General features: G+C 40.7%; 2 protein-coding genes across 3 annotated transcripts in view; both read left to right on the top strand.

Annotated features, from left to right (window-relative positions):
- Positions 1–11,990, top strand: part of LOC122553923 (protein SIX6OS1-like) — a 56,732-nt gene extending 44,742 nt beyond the window's left edge. The window contains exons 5-7 of the mRNA XM_043698431.1: positions 338–427; positions 11,630–11,817; positions 11,902–11,990. Coding sequence (XP_043554366.1) covers positions 338–427; positions 11,630–11,817; positions 11,902–11,990 — 367 coding nt within the window. The remainder of the gene's footprint in view (positions 1–337; positions 428–11,629; positions 11,818–11,901) is intronic.
- The window catches only part of LOC122553468 (protein SIX6OS1-like), a 168,985-nt gene that overhangs the window by 46,409 nt on the left and 110,490 nt on the right, over positions 1–12,086 (top strand). The window lies entirely within an intron of this gene.

Here is a 12,086-nt window from a genome sequence, read left to right on the forward strand (position 1 = left end):
CTTGTCCCAATATACCAACCACTACAGCGGACAGCTGAAACTGACAACCAGAAGCGGCAGGGACAGACCACTATAAACACCGGAGGAAACATCAAAGAAGCGCTTCGCAGGAGGCTCCCAAGCACTGATGATGTCGCCTAGCCAGGGGACGAAACATTTGCAACAAAAACTTCCAGCTCGGCGAACAGAACCACAACATGCTATAGATAACTGAACATTCACGAGGTTACCTGTTAACTTTAGAGATGCAGTATAAATTGTATATTAAAGGAAAATAAAAGTTAATCTGCTGTACTAATTCAAATTGCTTTCCTAAAATTTGTTCTTGTGCTTTTAGCTGGAAGCCAACTTGTTTGCTTCTAACACAGCATGAAGATCATTTTGAGAAGCAACTTTTAGAAGAACATGCTAATACCATCAGAGATAAGTAAGGAAGAATAAAGCAATGCTCTCCTTTTATATTTTCAAATACCTGTCATCGTGCAGTAGTTGTGCACTCAAATATTTTCTTTGCAAAGGATTTCAAATAACATAAAACAATTTATATTAAAGTCCATATCAGCATGTTCTTATGAAGTGCAACTTTTTTGAATTTTCATACACGCACTTTAGTTTTCTTCATTTTCAATTTTTAATTGTAATACAGTCCTTGTTTGTAGATAGATGATTGTCAGTTGACTTGTATATTTTTCGATATATTTTTCATAAGCCATTGATAACAACAGTACCAAGTCATAAAGTTCCTGTAATATTGAAAATTATCCCAAGGTGCTTCCCAAAGTCAATGCATAATAATATAGACCCTTAAGTTGTGGGAGTAAACTTTGGGAAGATTGATTGAAAGATGTGTTAAAAAGACTGTTTTGAAGAAGTTTTTAAGGGCAAGAAAGAGAAGTGTTAAGACAGAAGATTTCAGGGACAAAGTTCCATGGACTACCACCAAGGCAACTGAACACTCTAGGCTGAATCTTGTGTTTTATTGGCTAATGTTAATTTTGTCGAGTTTCAAACAGGATGTTTTTTCACAATACCCAGTGAGATCTTTTGCCATAACTTACTAAACTTGCCACATTCACTATGCACCTCATCCCTATTGCGCCCTTCTCACCTGTTTCAAGCCACATTCTACCACTCATCGTACAAAGAATAAGTTGCCACTGCTGGGATATGATGGAATATACTGGTATCCTTAGTGTTGGCACTATCTTTAAATGGCTCTGTGCATCTGAACAAGCACTGTTAACCCAGAGCTCACCTGCTCAGCTCTTGAGGGTGGTGGTTGATGGGAAATGTTCATCCTGGAGTTCAGTTACTAGTGGTATACCGCAAGGATCTGTTTTGGGTCCACTGCTGTTGTCATTTTTAGAAACAACCTGGATGAGGGCATAAAGGATGGGTAAGCAAATTTGCATATGACACTAATGTGGGTACAGTTATGGATAGTGCTGAACGATGTTGTGGTTTACAGAGAGACATAGATAAGCTGCAGAGCTGGGCTGAGAGGTGGCAAATGGAGTTTAATGCAGAAAAGTGTGAGGAGATTCACTTTGGAAGGAGTAACAGGAATGTGGAATACTGGGCGAATGGTAAGATTCTTGGTAGTGTAGATGAGCAGAGAGATCTCAGTGTCCATGAACATAGATCCCTCAAAGTTGCCAGCCAGATTGATAGGGTTTTAAGAAGGCATATGGTGGGTTAGCTTTTATTAGTAGAGGGATTGAGTTTCGGAATGATGAGGTCATGCTGCAGCTGTGCAAAATTCTGGTGCGGTCGCACTTGGAGTATTGCGTGCAATTCTGGTTACTGCATTATAGGAAGGATGTGGAAGCTTCGGAAAGGTTTCAGAGGAGATTTAATAGGATGTTGCCTGGTATGGAGGGAAGGTCTTACGAGGAAAGGTTGGGGTACTTGAGGCTGTATTCGTTAGAGAGAAGAAGGTTGAGAGGTGACTTAATTGAGACATACAAGATAATCAGAGGGTTAGGTAGGGTGCACATTGAGACCCTTTTTGCTAGGATTGCGATGGCTAGCATGAGGGGTGTTAGATATAGGACAGACGTCAGAGGTAGTTTCTTTACTCAGAGAGTAGTAGGGGCGTGGAACGCACTGCGTGCAACAGTTGTAGACTCGCCAACTTTATGGGCATTTAAATGGACATTGGATAGGCTTATGGATGAGAATGGAATTGTGTAGGTTAGATGGGCTTCAGATTGGTTTTACTTGGCAGCGCAACATCAAGGGCCGAAGGGCTTGTACTGTGCTGTAATCTTCCATGTTCTGTATCAAGGTGTTACCCTATACATAACAAAATTTAGCTTTCTTCTGTTACTTTAAAGTTGTTAAAGTAACAACTTTAAAGTTGTTAAAGGGGCAGAGATGGTAGTCAGTGGAGTGGTATGCTCCTCCTGTCATATGTGGGAAATCAGGGAGCAGTTGAGTGTATCTAGTGACTAAGTCTGCAGAAAATGTGCCCAGCTACAGCTCCTCTCAGGGGAAAACAGTAGCAACAGCCAGTTCTTTCAAAGTCCAAATGAGCAATTATGAAAGGGAATTCTGTAGTCAGGAGCAGAGACAGACACTTCTGCAGCTGCCAGTAAGAGTCCAGGATGGTGTGTTGCCTCACTGGTGCCAGGATCACGGACATCTTGGAGTGGTTTCTTAAAGGGTATATTTTCAAAGGGGAGCATGAGCAGCCAGTGGTCTTCATACACATTGGTACCGGTGACATAGGAAGAAAAAGAAATGAGGTTTTGCAGAGTGAACATAAGGAGTTGAAAGGAGGTTAAAAAGCAGGACCTCAAGAGTAGCAATATCTGGATTTTTCCCAGTACTACTAAATAGTAGTGAGACCAAAGAGAAGGTTGAAGCTAGAGCCAAAGCTAAAGAGAGCAAGTTAAATAGACCAGTCAGGCAAGAGCATGGCAGGGAATAAGGAAGGATTGATGAGTTAAGAAGTATTAATTTCAGTGCAAAACTCAGGGCATGGATGGAAACATGAGACAGCAAGACTGGCAGCTTACTGTTCTCATGTAAGGATGCATAGGAAGGATGGACAGGGAGGCACAAGAGGAAGGGCAGTGGCATTTTGATAATCGCAACTGTACTTAGGATATTTCTGGGTGGACCTGAGAAATAAGAAGGGGTGAACACTTTGAATGGATTGTACAATAGGGCCTCCTATAGACAGCAGAAAATTTAGGAGCAAATGTGAAGGGAGATCGCAAATAGCTGTAACAATTGTAATAGTGGGGGATTTTAACTTTCCCGACATGGACTGGGATTACCAAAGAGTTAACGGCTTAGATGGGAAGGAATTTGTTAAATATGTTCAGGAAAACCTTCTTAATCAATATGTAAAGTGCCTACAAAAGAAGGGGCAAAACTTGACTTCCTCTTGGGAAATAAGACAGAACAAGTGACTGAGATGTTAGACAGGGAGCACTTGGGACCAGTGACCATAACTCCATTAATTTTAAAATAGTTATGGAAAAGGATAAGTCTGGTCCACAAGTTAAAGTTCAAAATTAGGAAAACTTAAGTACAGTGGGATCTTGATCAGATGGGCCAATGGACCAAGGAGTGGCAGATGGAATTTACTCAAAATAAATGTGAAATGCTGCATTTTAGAAAGGCAAATCAGGGCAGGTCTTAAACACTTAATGGTAAGGTCCTGGGGAGTGTTGCTGAACAAAGACCTGAGAGTGCAGGTTCATAGTTCTTTGAAAGTGGATTTGCAGGCAGGTAGGATAGTGAGGAAGGCATTTGGCATGTTTGCCTTCAGTGCCTTGCATTGAATAAAGGAGCTGGGAGGTCATGTTGCGGCTGTACAGGACATTGATTAGGCCACTTTTGTAATACTTGATGCAATTCTGGTTTCCCTGTTATAGGAGGGATGTTGAGAAACTTGAAAGGGTTCAGAAAGATTTACAAGGATGCTGCCAGGGTTGAGGGCTTGAGCTACAGTGAGTGGCTAACTAGCCTGGGGCTATTTTCCCTGGAGCATTGGAGGCTGAAGGGTGACCTTATAGAGGTTTTTAAAATCATGAAGGGCATGTGTAGGTTAATAGATAAGGTCTTTTCCCTGTGGTACGGGAGTCCAAAACTAGACGGTATAGATTTAAGGTGAGAGGGGAAAGATTTAAAAGGACCCAAGGGGCAACGTGTTCATGAAGAGAGTGATGGATGTATGAAATGAACTGCCAGCGGAAGTGGTGGAATCTGGCACAATGACAATGTTTAAAAGGCATCTGGATGGGTATATGAATAGGAAAGGTTTAGAAGGATATGGGCCAAATGCTGGCAAATGGGACTAGATTTATTTAGAATATCTGGTCAGCATGGATGAGTTGGACTGAAGGGTCTGTTTCCATGCTGTACATCTCTATGACTGTTATGATTCTAGACAGGAACTTTCAAAGGCTGATCAGGAGAGGATGTTCACATATAAAGGATGCCTGGCAAGTTGGAAGCTTTCAAAAGCAAAATAACGAGAGTTTAGGGCCAGCATGTTCTTGTTAGTGTGAAAGGCAAGGCTATTTATTGTTGGGAACATTGGATGACTAGAGATTTTGAGGATCTGGTCAAGAAAAATAAGGAGGCATATATCAGGTATAGGCAGCTGGGATCAAGTGAATCCCCTGTGGAGTATAAGGGGTGTTGGAGTACACTCGAGGGAAATCAAGATAGCTTTGGCTGATAAAATAATGGAGAATCTAAAGGGTCTTACAAGTATATTAAGTGCAAAACAGTAAGTAGGGGGAGATTATGGCCTCTTAAAAACCATTGGGGTTGTCTTTGTGTGGAGCCATAGGAGATAGATGAAATCCTAAATGAATATTTCTCTTCAGCATTTAGAACTTGGGGAAATAAATAGTAATGTCCTGAATGGACATTACTAAGGAGGAGGTGTTGGAGGTATTTAAATACATAAAGATAAATAAATTCCCAGAACTTGATCAAGTATGTCCCAGGACCCCTAGTGAGACACTTGTATTGACAGTCACAGGTGAGGTGCTGGAAGAGAGCAAGGTGACTAATATTGTGCCGATATTTAACAAAGGCTGCAAGGAAAAGCCAAAGAGCCTAATGTTAGTGGGGGGTAATTTGTTGGAGGGGATTCTGAGAGACAGGATCTACATGTGTTTGGAAAGGCAAGCACTAATTAGGGATAGTCAGCATGACTTTGTGTGCGGGAAATCATGTCACACAAATTTGATTGAGTTTTTTGAAGAAGTGGCCAAGCAGATAATTGAAGGCAGAGAAGTAGTCATTGCTTATGTGGACTTTAGCAAGATCTTATGACAAGGTTCCGCATGACAGATTGGTTAGTAAGGATAGATTGCATGGGATCTTAGGAGATCTTGGCAAATGAATACAAAATTGGCTTGACAGTAGGAGACAGAGGGTAGTGGTAAAGGGATGTTGTTCAGACTGGAGGCCTGTGACCAGTGGTTTGCCGCAAGCTTCGGAGCTGGGTCCACTGTTGTTTATCATTTACATAAATTATTTGGAAAAGAATGTAGGAGGCATGGTTAGTAAATTTGCAAATAGCATCAAAATTGGTGGTACAGTGGACAGAGAAGAAGGTTATTTAAGAATACAATCGAATCTTGATGAATTAGGCCAGTGGGCTGAGGAATGCCCAATGGCGTTTAATGTAGATAAATGCAAGGTGTTGCAATTTGGTAAGACAAACCAGGGCTGGGCGTACACAATTAATGGTAGGGCCCTTGGGAGTGTTGAACAGAGAGATCTAGAGATACTTGGTTCCTTGAAAGTGTTGTAGCAGGTAGACAGGGTGTTGAAGAAGCATTTGGCACACTTGCCTTGATTGGCCAGAGCATTGGGTACAAGAGTTGGGATGTCATGTTACATTTGTACAAGGCATTGGTAAGGTCACATTTGGAGTACTATGTAAAATTCTGATTGCCTTTCTTTAGGAAGGGGAAGGGTTTAAGTTGTAAGGAAATATTGGGTAGGGTGGGATGTTTTTTTCCCTGGAGCAGAGGAAGCTGAGGGAGTTTATAAAATCAGAGGTATTGATAAAGTGAATAGCCAAGTTCCAAGTAGGGGGCATAGGTTTAAGGTGAGGGGGAAAGACTTAAAAGGGACTTGAAGGGCAACATTTTTACACACAAAGGGTGGTGTGTATATGGAATGAACTGCCAGAGGAAATTTAAAAGATATTTGGACAGGTACATGGATAGGAAAGGATTAGAGGGATATGGGCCAAATGCAGGCAAATGGAACTAGTTTAGGAAATCTGGTTTGAATGGATAAGTTGGGGCAAAAGGCCTGTTTCCGTGTTGTATGAGTCTGACTCTAAGGCTAGCCTGAAGCATCTTTAGTTTCACATTTGATGGCCTGATGGCTGCCTTCTCTGCTATATTCTGTGAAGATTCACCCAGTCGCTAGCTAGTGTCATGCCATCCTCATGATTTAGGAACCAAGGAAGTGAAATCCCTTCAGTTGAACATAATGTGCCTTTGACCACCTGTGCAGCCTTTGGGACTGAAGAAAGCTATGCTATTCACAATTTTTTTTTCCAAAGCAACCATTAAATTTGAATGTGCTTGGAAATAATTAGTTTCAAGCCTGTTAAAGTAGTTAAGTGAATGCATTAAGTAACTATCATCCATCTTAACTTTGCAGTAACCAAATATTACAACTGTATAATTCTGTTTTTTTCCTGAAGTTTGGAATCTGATGACAGCTTGATTTAAACAAAAATCCATCAGCCTGTAATTAAAAAAATGACATAAGATCCACATCAATGTCTGTTATTTCTATAAAGTGATACAACCATATGCACCATCCACTCCATCATGGTTTTGTGATGTTTTCAAAAATGATATTCTTTTTTGTATGCCTTCACCTAGGTTTTAAGTACATATCAAGAAAAAACAGTAGTTCTAATACCAAGTCTGGGGAGCCCCCACTATTCCTCATGTCCTAAAAAGAACTATTCACTACTACTCTCTGTTACCTGTCACTCAATCCACTTTATATCCATGTACTTTCCTTCCTTAAGGCCATAAGACCATACAAATTTGGAACATGAGTAGGCAGTTCAGCCCATTGAGCCTGCACTACCATTCAATAGACTCATGGCTGATCCGACATTCCTCACATCCACTTTCCTGCCCTTTCCTCATAACCCTTGGTTCCCCTTTTGATCAAGAATCTATCTCAGCCTTAAATATACACACAGACTATGCCCCCACATCTCTCTGTGGCACTATGTTCCAAAGACTTACAAGTCATGAAGAGAAGAAATCCCTCCTCATCTTAGTCTTAAATTGGCACCCCTTTATCCAGAGACTATCTTCTCTGAATGAGGGAAGCACCGTCTTAGTACTTATCTTGTCAAGCACCTTGGGAATTTTAAAATAAAACAAAAAACTGCGGATGCTGGACTTCTGAAACGAAAATAGAGAGTGCTGGCAAGACTCAACAGGTCTGGCAGCATCTGTAGGAAGAAAGCAGAGTTAATATTATGAGTCCAGTGAAGGTGGTGGGGTTGGGTGGGGGAAATGTGGGGGGAGGTGCTAGGAGGTGGTTGGGGAGGTGAGCAGGTAGGTGGAGGTAGAGCCTAAAGAGAGAGAGAGAGAGAGAGATATGAATGGGGTAGATGTTCAAGTAGATCATGAATAGCACGACGGGACTGAAGAAAAGCTGAAAAGTGAAAATAAGAGCAATGAGTAGGAGAGAATGGTGAGCTGTACTGAAAGCCATCCATATAATGTGATAGAGGCCTAGGAGTAAGTAATAATGGATCACTATTAAAAACAACCCATGTTATAACAGGACTGAGTGTGGGGTAGGTAACATTTACTGAAGCATGGAATCAGGTTCTAAACTTATGAAGCACAGATCCTAGAGCCTGCAAAGTCCCCAAGTAGAAAATGAGATGTTGATCTTGGAGATTGCATTGAGCTTTGCTGAAACACTGCAGTAGGCCTGTGACAGAAATGTTGTTGTGGGAACATGGTGGTGTGGGAGGTTGTGGGCAACTGGAGGCTTGGGCTTATTTTTGTGCGCAAAGCTTAGGCATTCTGCACAGGTGATTGCTTCCTCTGTTCACCTCCTCCACACTTCATCTATAGCATAAATACCACCTTTTCCCAGCTGCTAACAGTTGAGATAAAGAATCATTGCGCTTGAAAGATTACCCCTGCTTTCTTCCTACAGATGCTGCCAGACCTGATGAATTTTGCCAGCAATTTCTGATTTGTCCCTTAAAAATCCTACAAATTTCGGTGAGATCATCCCTCATTCTTGTAAACTCCAGTGAGTACAGTTCCAACTTGTTTATCCTTTGTTCACAAGACAATCTCTCCATACCAGGGATCATTCTAGTGAACTATCTTTGAACTGCCCCCAATGAAATTATATCTTTCCTTAAGTAAGGGGATCAAAACTGCTCACAGTACTCCAGTTGCAGTAAGACTTCCCTACTCCTATAGTCCAATCCTCCTGAAATAAGAGCTTCCTTGGGTTTCATTTTTACTGACAAGCTAATTTATCAAAACCTTTTTGGAAATCCCCATACACCACAAATCCCTAACAAATCAATTACATTAATCACTCCTTTCTGAAACTTCACCAATAAACTCCAATGGACTGGTAATTTTGTCCTGGTTTATTGTTTCCAAAAGCTTTCCCATCACTAAGGTTAAGCAGGCCAACATATAGTTCTGGATCTTTTCTGATACTGTCTGACTACAGGCATGGTACTATATACTGGGAAATAGTTAACACTATAGTATTGATCAAAAGGGAAGAAAGGATAGCATGAGTAATTACACACCAATTGCCCTAACCTCGATGGTGGGTAGATTTTTTGCGGCAGAGTATAAATTGTAATTTAGAAAAATATGGATTAATCAAGGATAGTCAGCATGAATTTCTTGAGGAAAAGTTATATCTGACTACTTGCTTCAATGATTTGTGAAGGTAACACAAAAAGAAAGAAAATAGGAGTCGTTTAAACAGGAGTCACAAAAATAGTGGGTTATTTGGTCCTTCAAGCCTGCTCCACCATTAAGTATGGTCATAGCTGATCATCCTGTTCTTGCTTTCTCCCAAGTCACTTTGATCCCTTTAGCCATAAGAACTAGCCACTTGGATACAGAACTGGCTCAAAGGTAGAAGACAGAGGGTGGTGGTGGAGGATTGTTTTTCAGACTGGAGGCCTATGACCAGTGGAGTGCCACAAGGATCGGTGCTGGGCCCTCTACTTTTTGTCATTTACATAAATGATTTGAATGCGAGCATAAGAGGTACAGTTACTAAGTTTGCAGGTGACACCAAAATTGGAGGTGTAGTGGACAGCGAAGAGGGTTACCTCAGTTTACAACAGGATCTGGACCAAATGGGCCAATGGGCTGAGAAGTGACAGATGGAGTTTAATTCAGATAAATGCAAGGTGCTGCATTTTGGGAAAGCAAATCTTAGCAGGACTTATATACTTAATGGGGAGTGTTGCTGAACAAAGAGACCTTGGAGTGCAGGTTCATATCTCCTTGAAAGTGGAGTCGCAGGTCGATAGGATAGTGAAGAAGGTGTTTGGTATGCTTTCCTTTATTGGTCAGAGTATTGAGTACAGGAGTTGGGAGGTCATGTTGCGGCTGTACAGGACATTGGTTAGGCCACTGTTGGAATATTGCATGCAATTCTGGTCTCCTTCCTATCGGAAAGATGTTGTGAAACTTGAAAGGGTTCAGAACAGATTTACAAGGATGTTGCCTGGGTTGAAGGATCTGAGCTACAGGGAGAAGCTGAACAGGCTAGGGCTGTTTTCCCTGGAGCGTCGGAGGCTGACGGGTGACCTTATAGAGGTTTACAAAATTAAGTGGGGCATGGATAGGATAAATAGACAAAGTATTTTCCCTGGAATCGGGGAGTCCAGAACTAGAGGGCGTAGGTTTAGGTTGAGATGGGAAAGATATAAAAGAGACCTAAGGGGCAACGTTTTCACGCAGAGGGTGGTACGTGTATGGAATGAGCTGCCAGAGGATGTGGTGGAGGCTGGTACAATTGCAACATTTAAGAGGCATTTGGATGGGTATATGAATAGGAAGGGTTTGGAGGGATATGGGCCGGGAGTTGGCAGGTGGGACTAGATTGGGTTGGGATATCTGGTCGGCATGGAAGTGTTGGACCGAAGGGTCTGTTTGCATGCTGTACATCTCTATGACTCTATGACTCTATAACTATATCTGACCCCTTCTTGAAAACAGTCACTGTCTTCCCCCCAACCATTTTTTTTTGGTAGAAAATTCCACAGGCTTACCATTCTCCGCATCTTACTCCTCAAATAACTCCTCAATGAGACTAATGCATTTGGTTTAATACAAATGGAGTTTACTAAGACTTCTCACAAAGGATATACTTTGAAGCTAGACTGAAAAATAAGAGCCTTGGAATCCAAAGGCAAATGACAAGCTCGATCCAAATTGCTTCAGTGGCAATATGTGAAGGATAATGGTAGGTGAATCTCTTGCAGGTGGAAGGCAATTTATACAAGGCTCAGTAATAGAAACTTTCATTTCATGGTTTATAGCATCTAATTACATATAAAGGAAGCATGTAAGGAGCATGATTAGCAAGTTTTGCAAACAATAACTAATTTGGTATTGTGGTTGAGAATGAGGAAGAAAGCTGGGGACAGGAAGAAACCAATGGGCTGATTTAGTAGACAGAAATATGGCAAAGGCATTTAATCTTGAGAACTATGAAGAACTACATTTTTGGAAGAACAATAGGGCCAAGTAAATACACAATGGATGGTAGGATATGGGAAAAACATAATGTAACAGAAGGATCTTGGAGGACGTGTCCCAAAAGATAGTAGAACAGGGACATGAGTGGAGATAGAGACAGTTGTGATTCTTTCCTATATTTGTTGAGATATAGCATGTAAGAGCCAGGAGATTATGCTAGAATTAAATAAATAAATTACCCTTTAAGTTAAGCTGTGGTACTGCATTTAGTTTCGGTCAAATATTATCACAAGGATGCTCGGCATCAGCAGGTACTGTTCACTTTTGAACATGTTTTTGAGCCTCATCCAAGTTATAATTTTCTCACAGCTTCCTCACAGCCTTCTAATTTTGATTTGATTGAACCTGCTGCTTTTGCTCATTGCAGCAGCTGGCTGGCAGGATGTAAATGTGACCTGGGAATTTAAAGCTCAATTTATGATGGAATGGTAGTTTGATACTTGATCCCCACGCCACCTAAAACCTGCTCTCAGCTACATATTTCAACAAAGCATGCATTCTTGTTTTGACTTTTCTCTATGGTAAAAATTATTGATGTATCTGATGCCTGACAATTTGATGATGTGGAGGTGCTGGTGTTGGACAAAGTCAAAAATCACACGACACCAGGTTATAATCCAACAGGTTTATTTGAAACTGCAAGGTTTGGGGCCCCCGGTTCTTTCCTCAGACCTTGGAGGAGAATGTTGGAATTGATGTATTTACCTTCAGAAATATTGCACTGGTTTGTTTATGGGAATCTTCTGTTTGTATGCGCTGAGTTTTATTACCTAATTGTGATTTTCTTTGTGGCTCAATTAATATTAAATAATGAATTTGGAGGGAAATCTTAATTTTTTTTCCAGGCAAATGTATCAAGACCACTTAAAACAATATAGAAAGATTCTGCAGCAGCACCAGTCACAGTATTCTACATTTTCCCATGCGAAGGAGTATTTAAAAAAAAAAGCAGCATATGAAGAAATTCGATGTCAAGTACTGAACTACACTGAGCAAATGCAACAGAAGACACAATTTCTGGCAGATCTTCTAGGTATTAAAAAATTACATTAAAGGATTTTTTACATTAGAATCTATTCATAATTCTAAGAAAGGTATTTTTCTTTCTCTTTAACAGATTCATCATCTTTTGGATCATTGAATCAATGGGCTTTAGAAATGTATCTATTAAAATTCTTTGTTACTGTTACATTTGGTTTGGTTTAGCTTTGTAAAGCGCAATTAATGATGTTACATTTTCTGTATTTAGTATATGGTTCACATTTTCAGGCATAAGTAAGTTCATATCAATCATGGCAAAAA

The sequence above is a fragment of the Chiloscyllium plagiosum genome, chromosome 10 (genome assembly GCF_004010195.1).
Source record: "Chiloscyllium plagiosum isolate BGI_BamShark_2017 chromosome 10, ASM401019v2, whole genome shotgun sequence".
Taxonomy (NCBI): Eukaryota; Metazoa; Chordata; class Chondrichthyes; order Orectolobiformes; family Hemiscylliidae; genus Chiloscyllium; species Chiloscyllium plagiosum.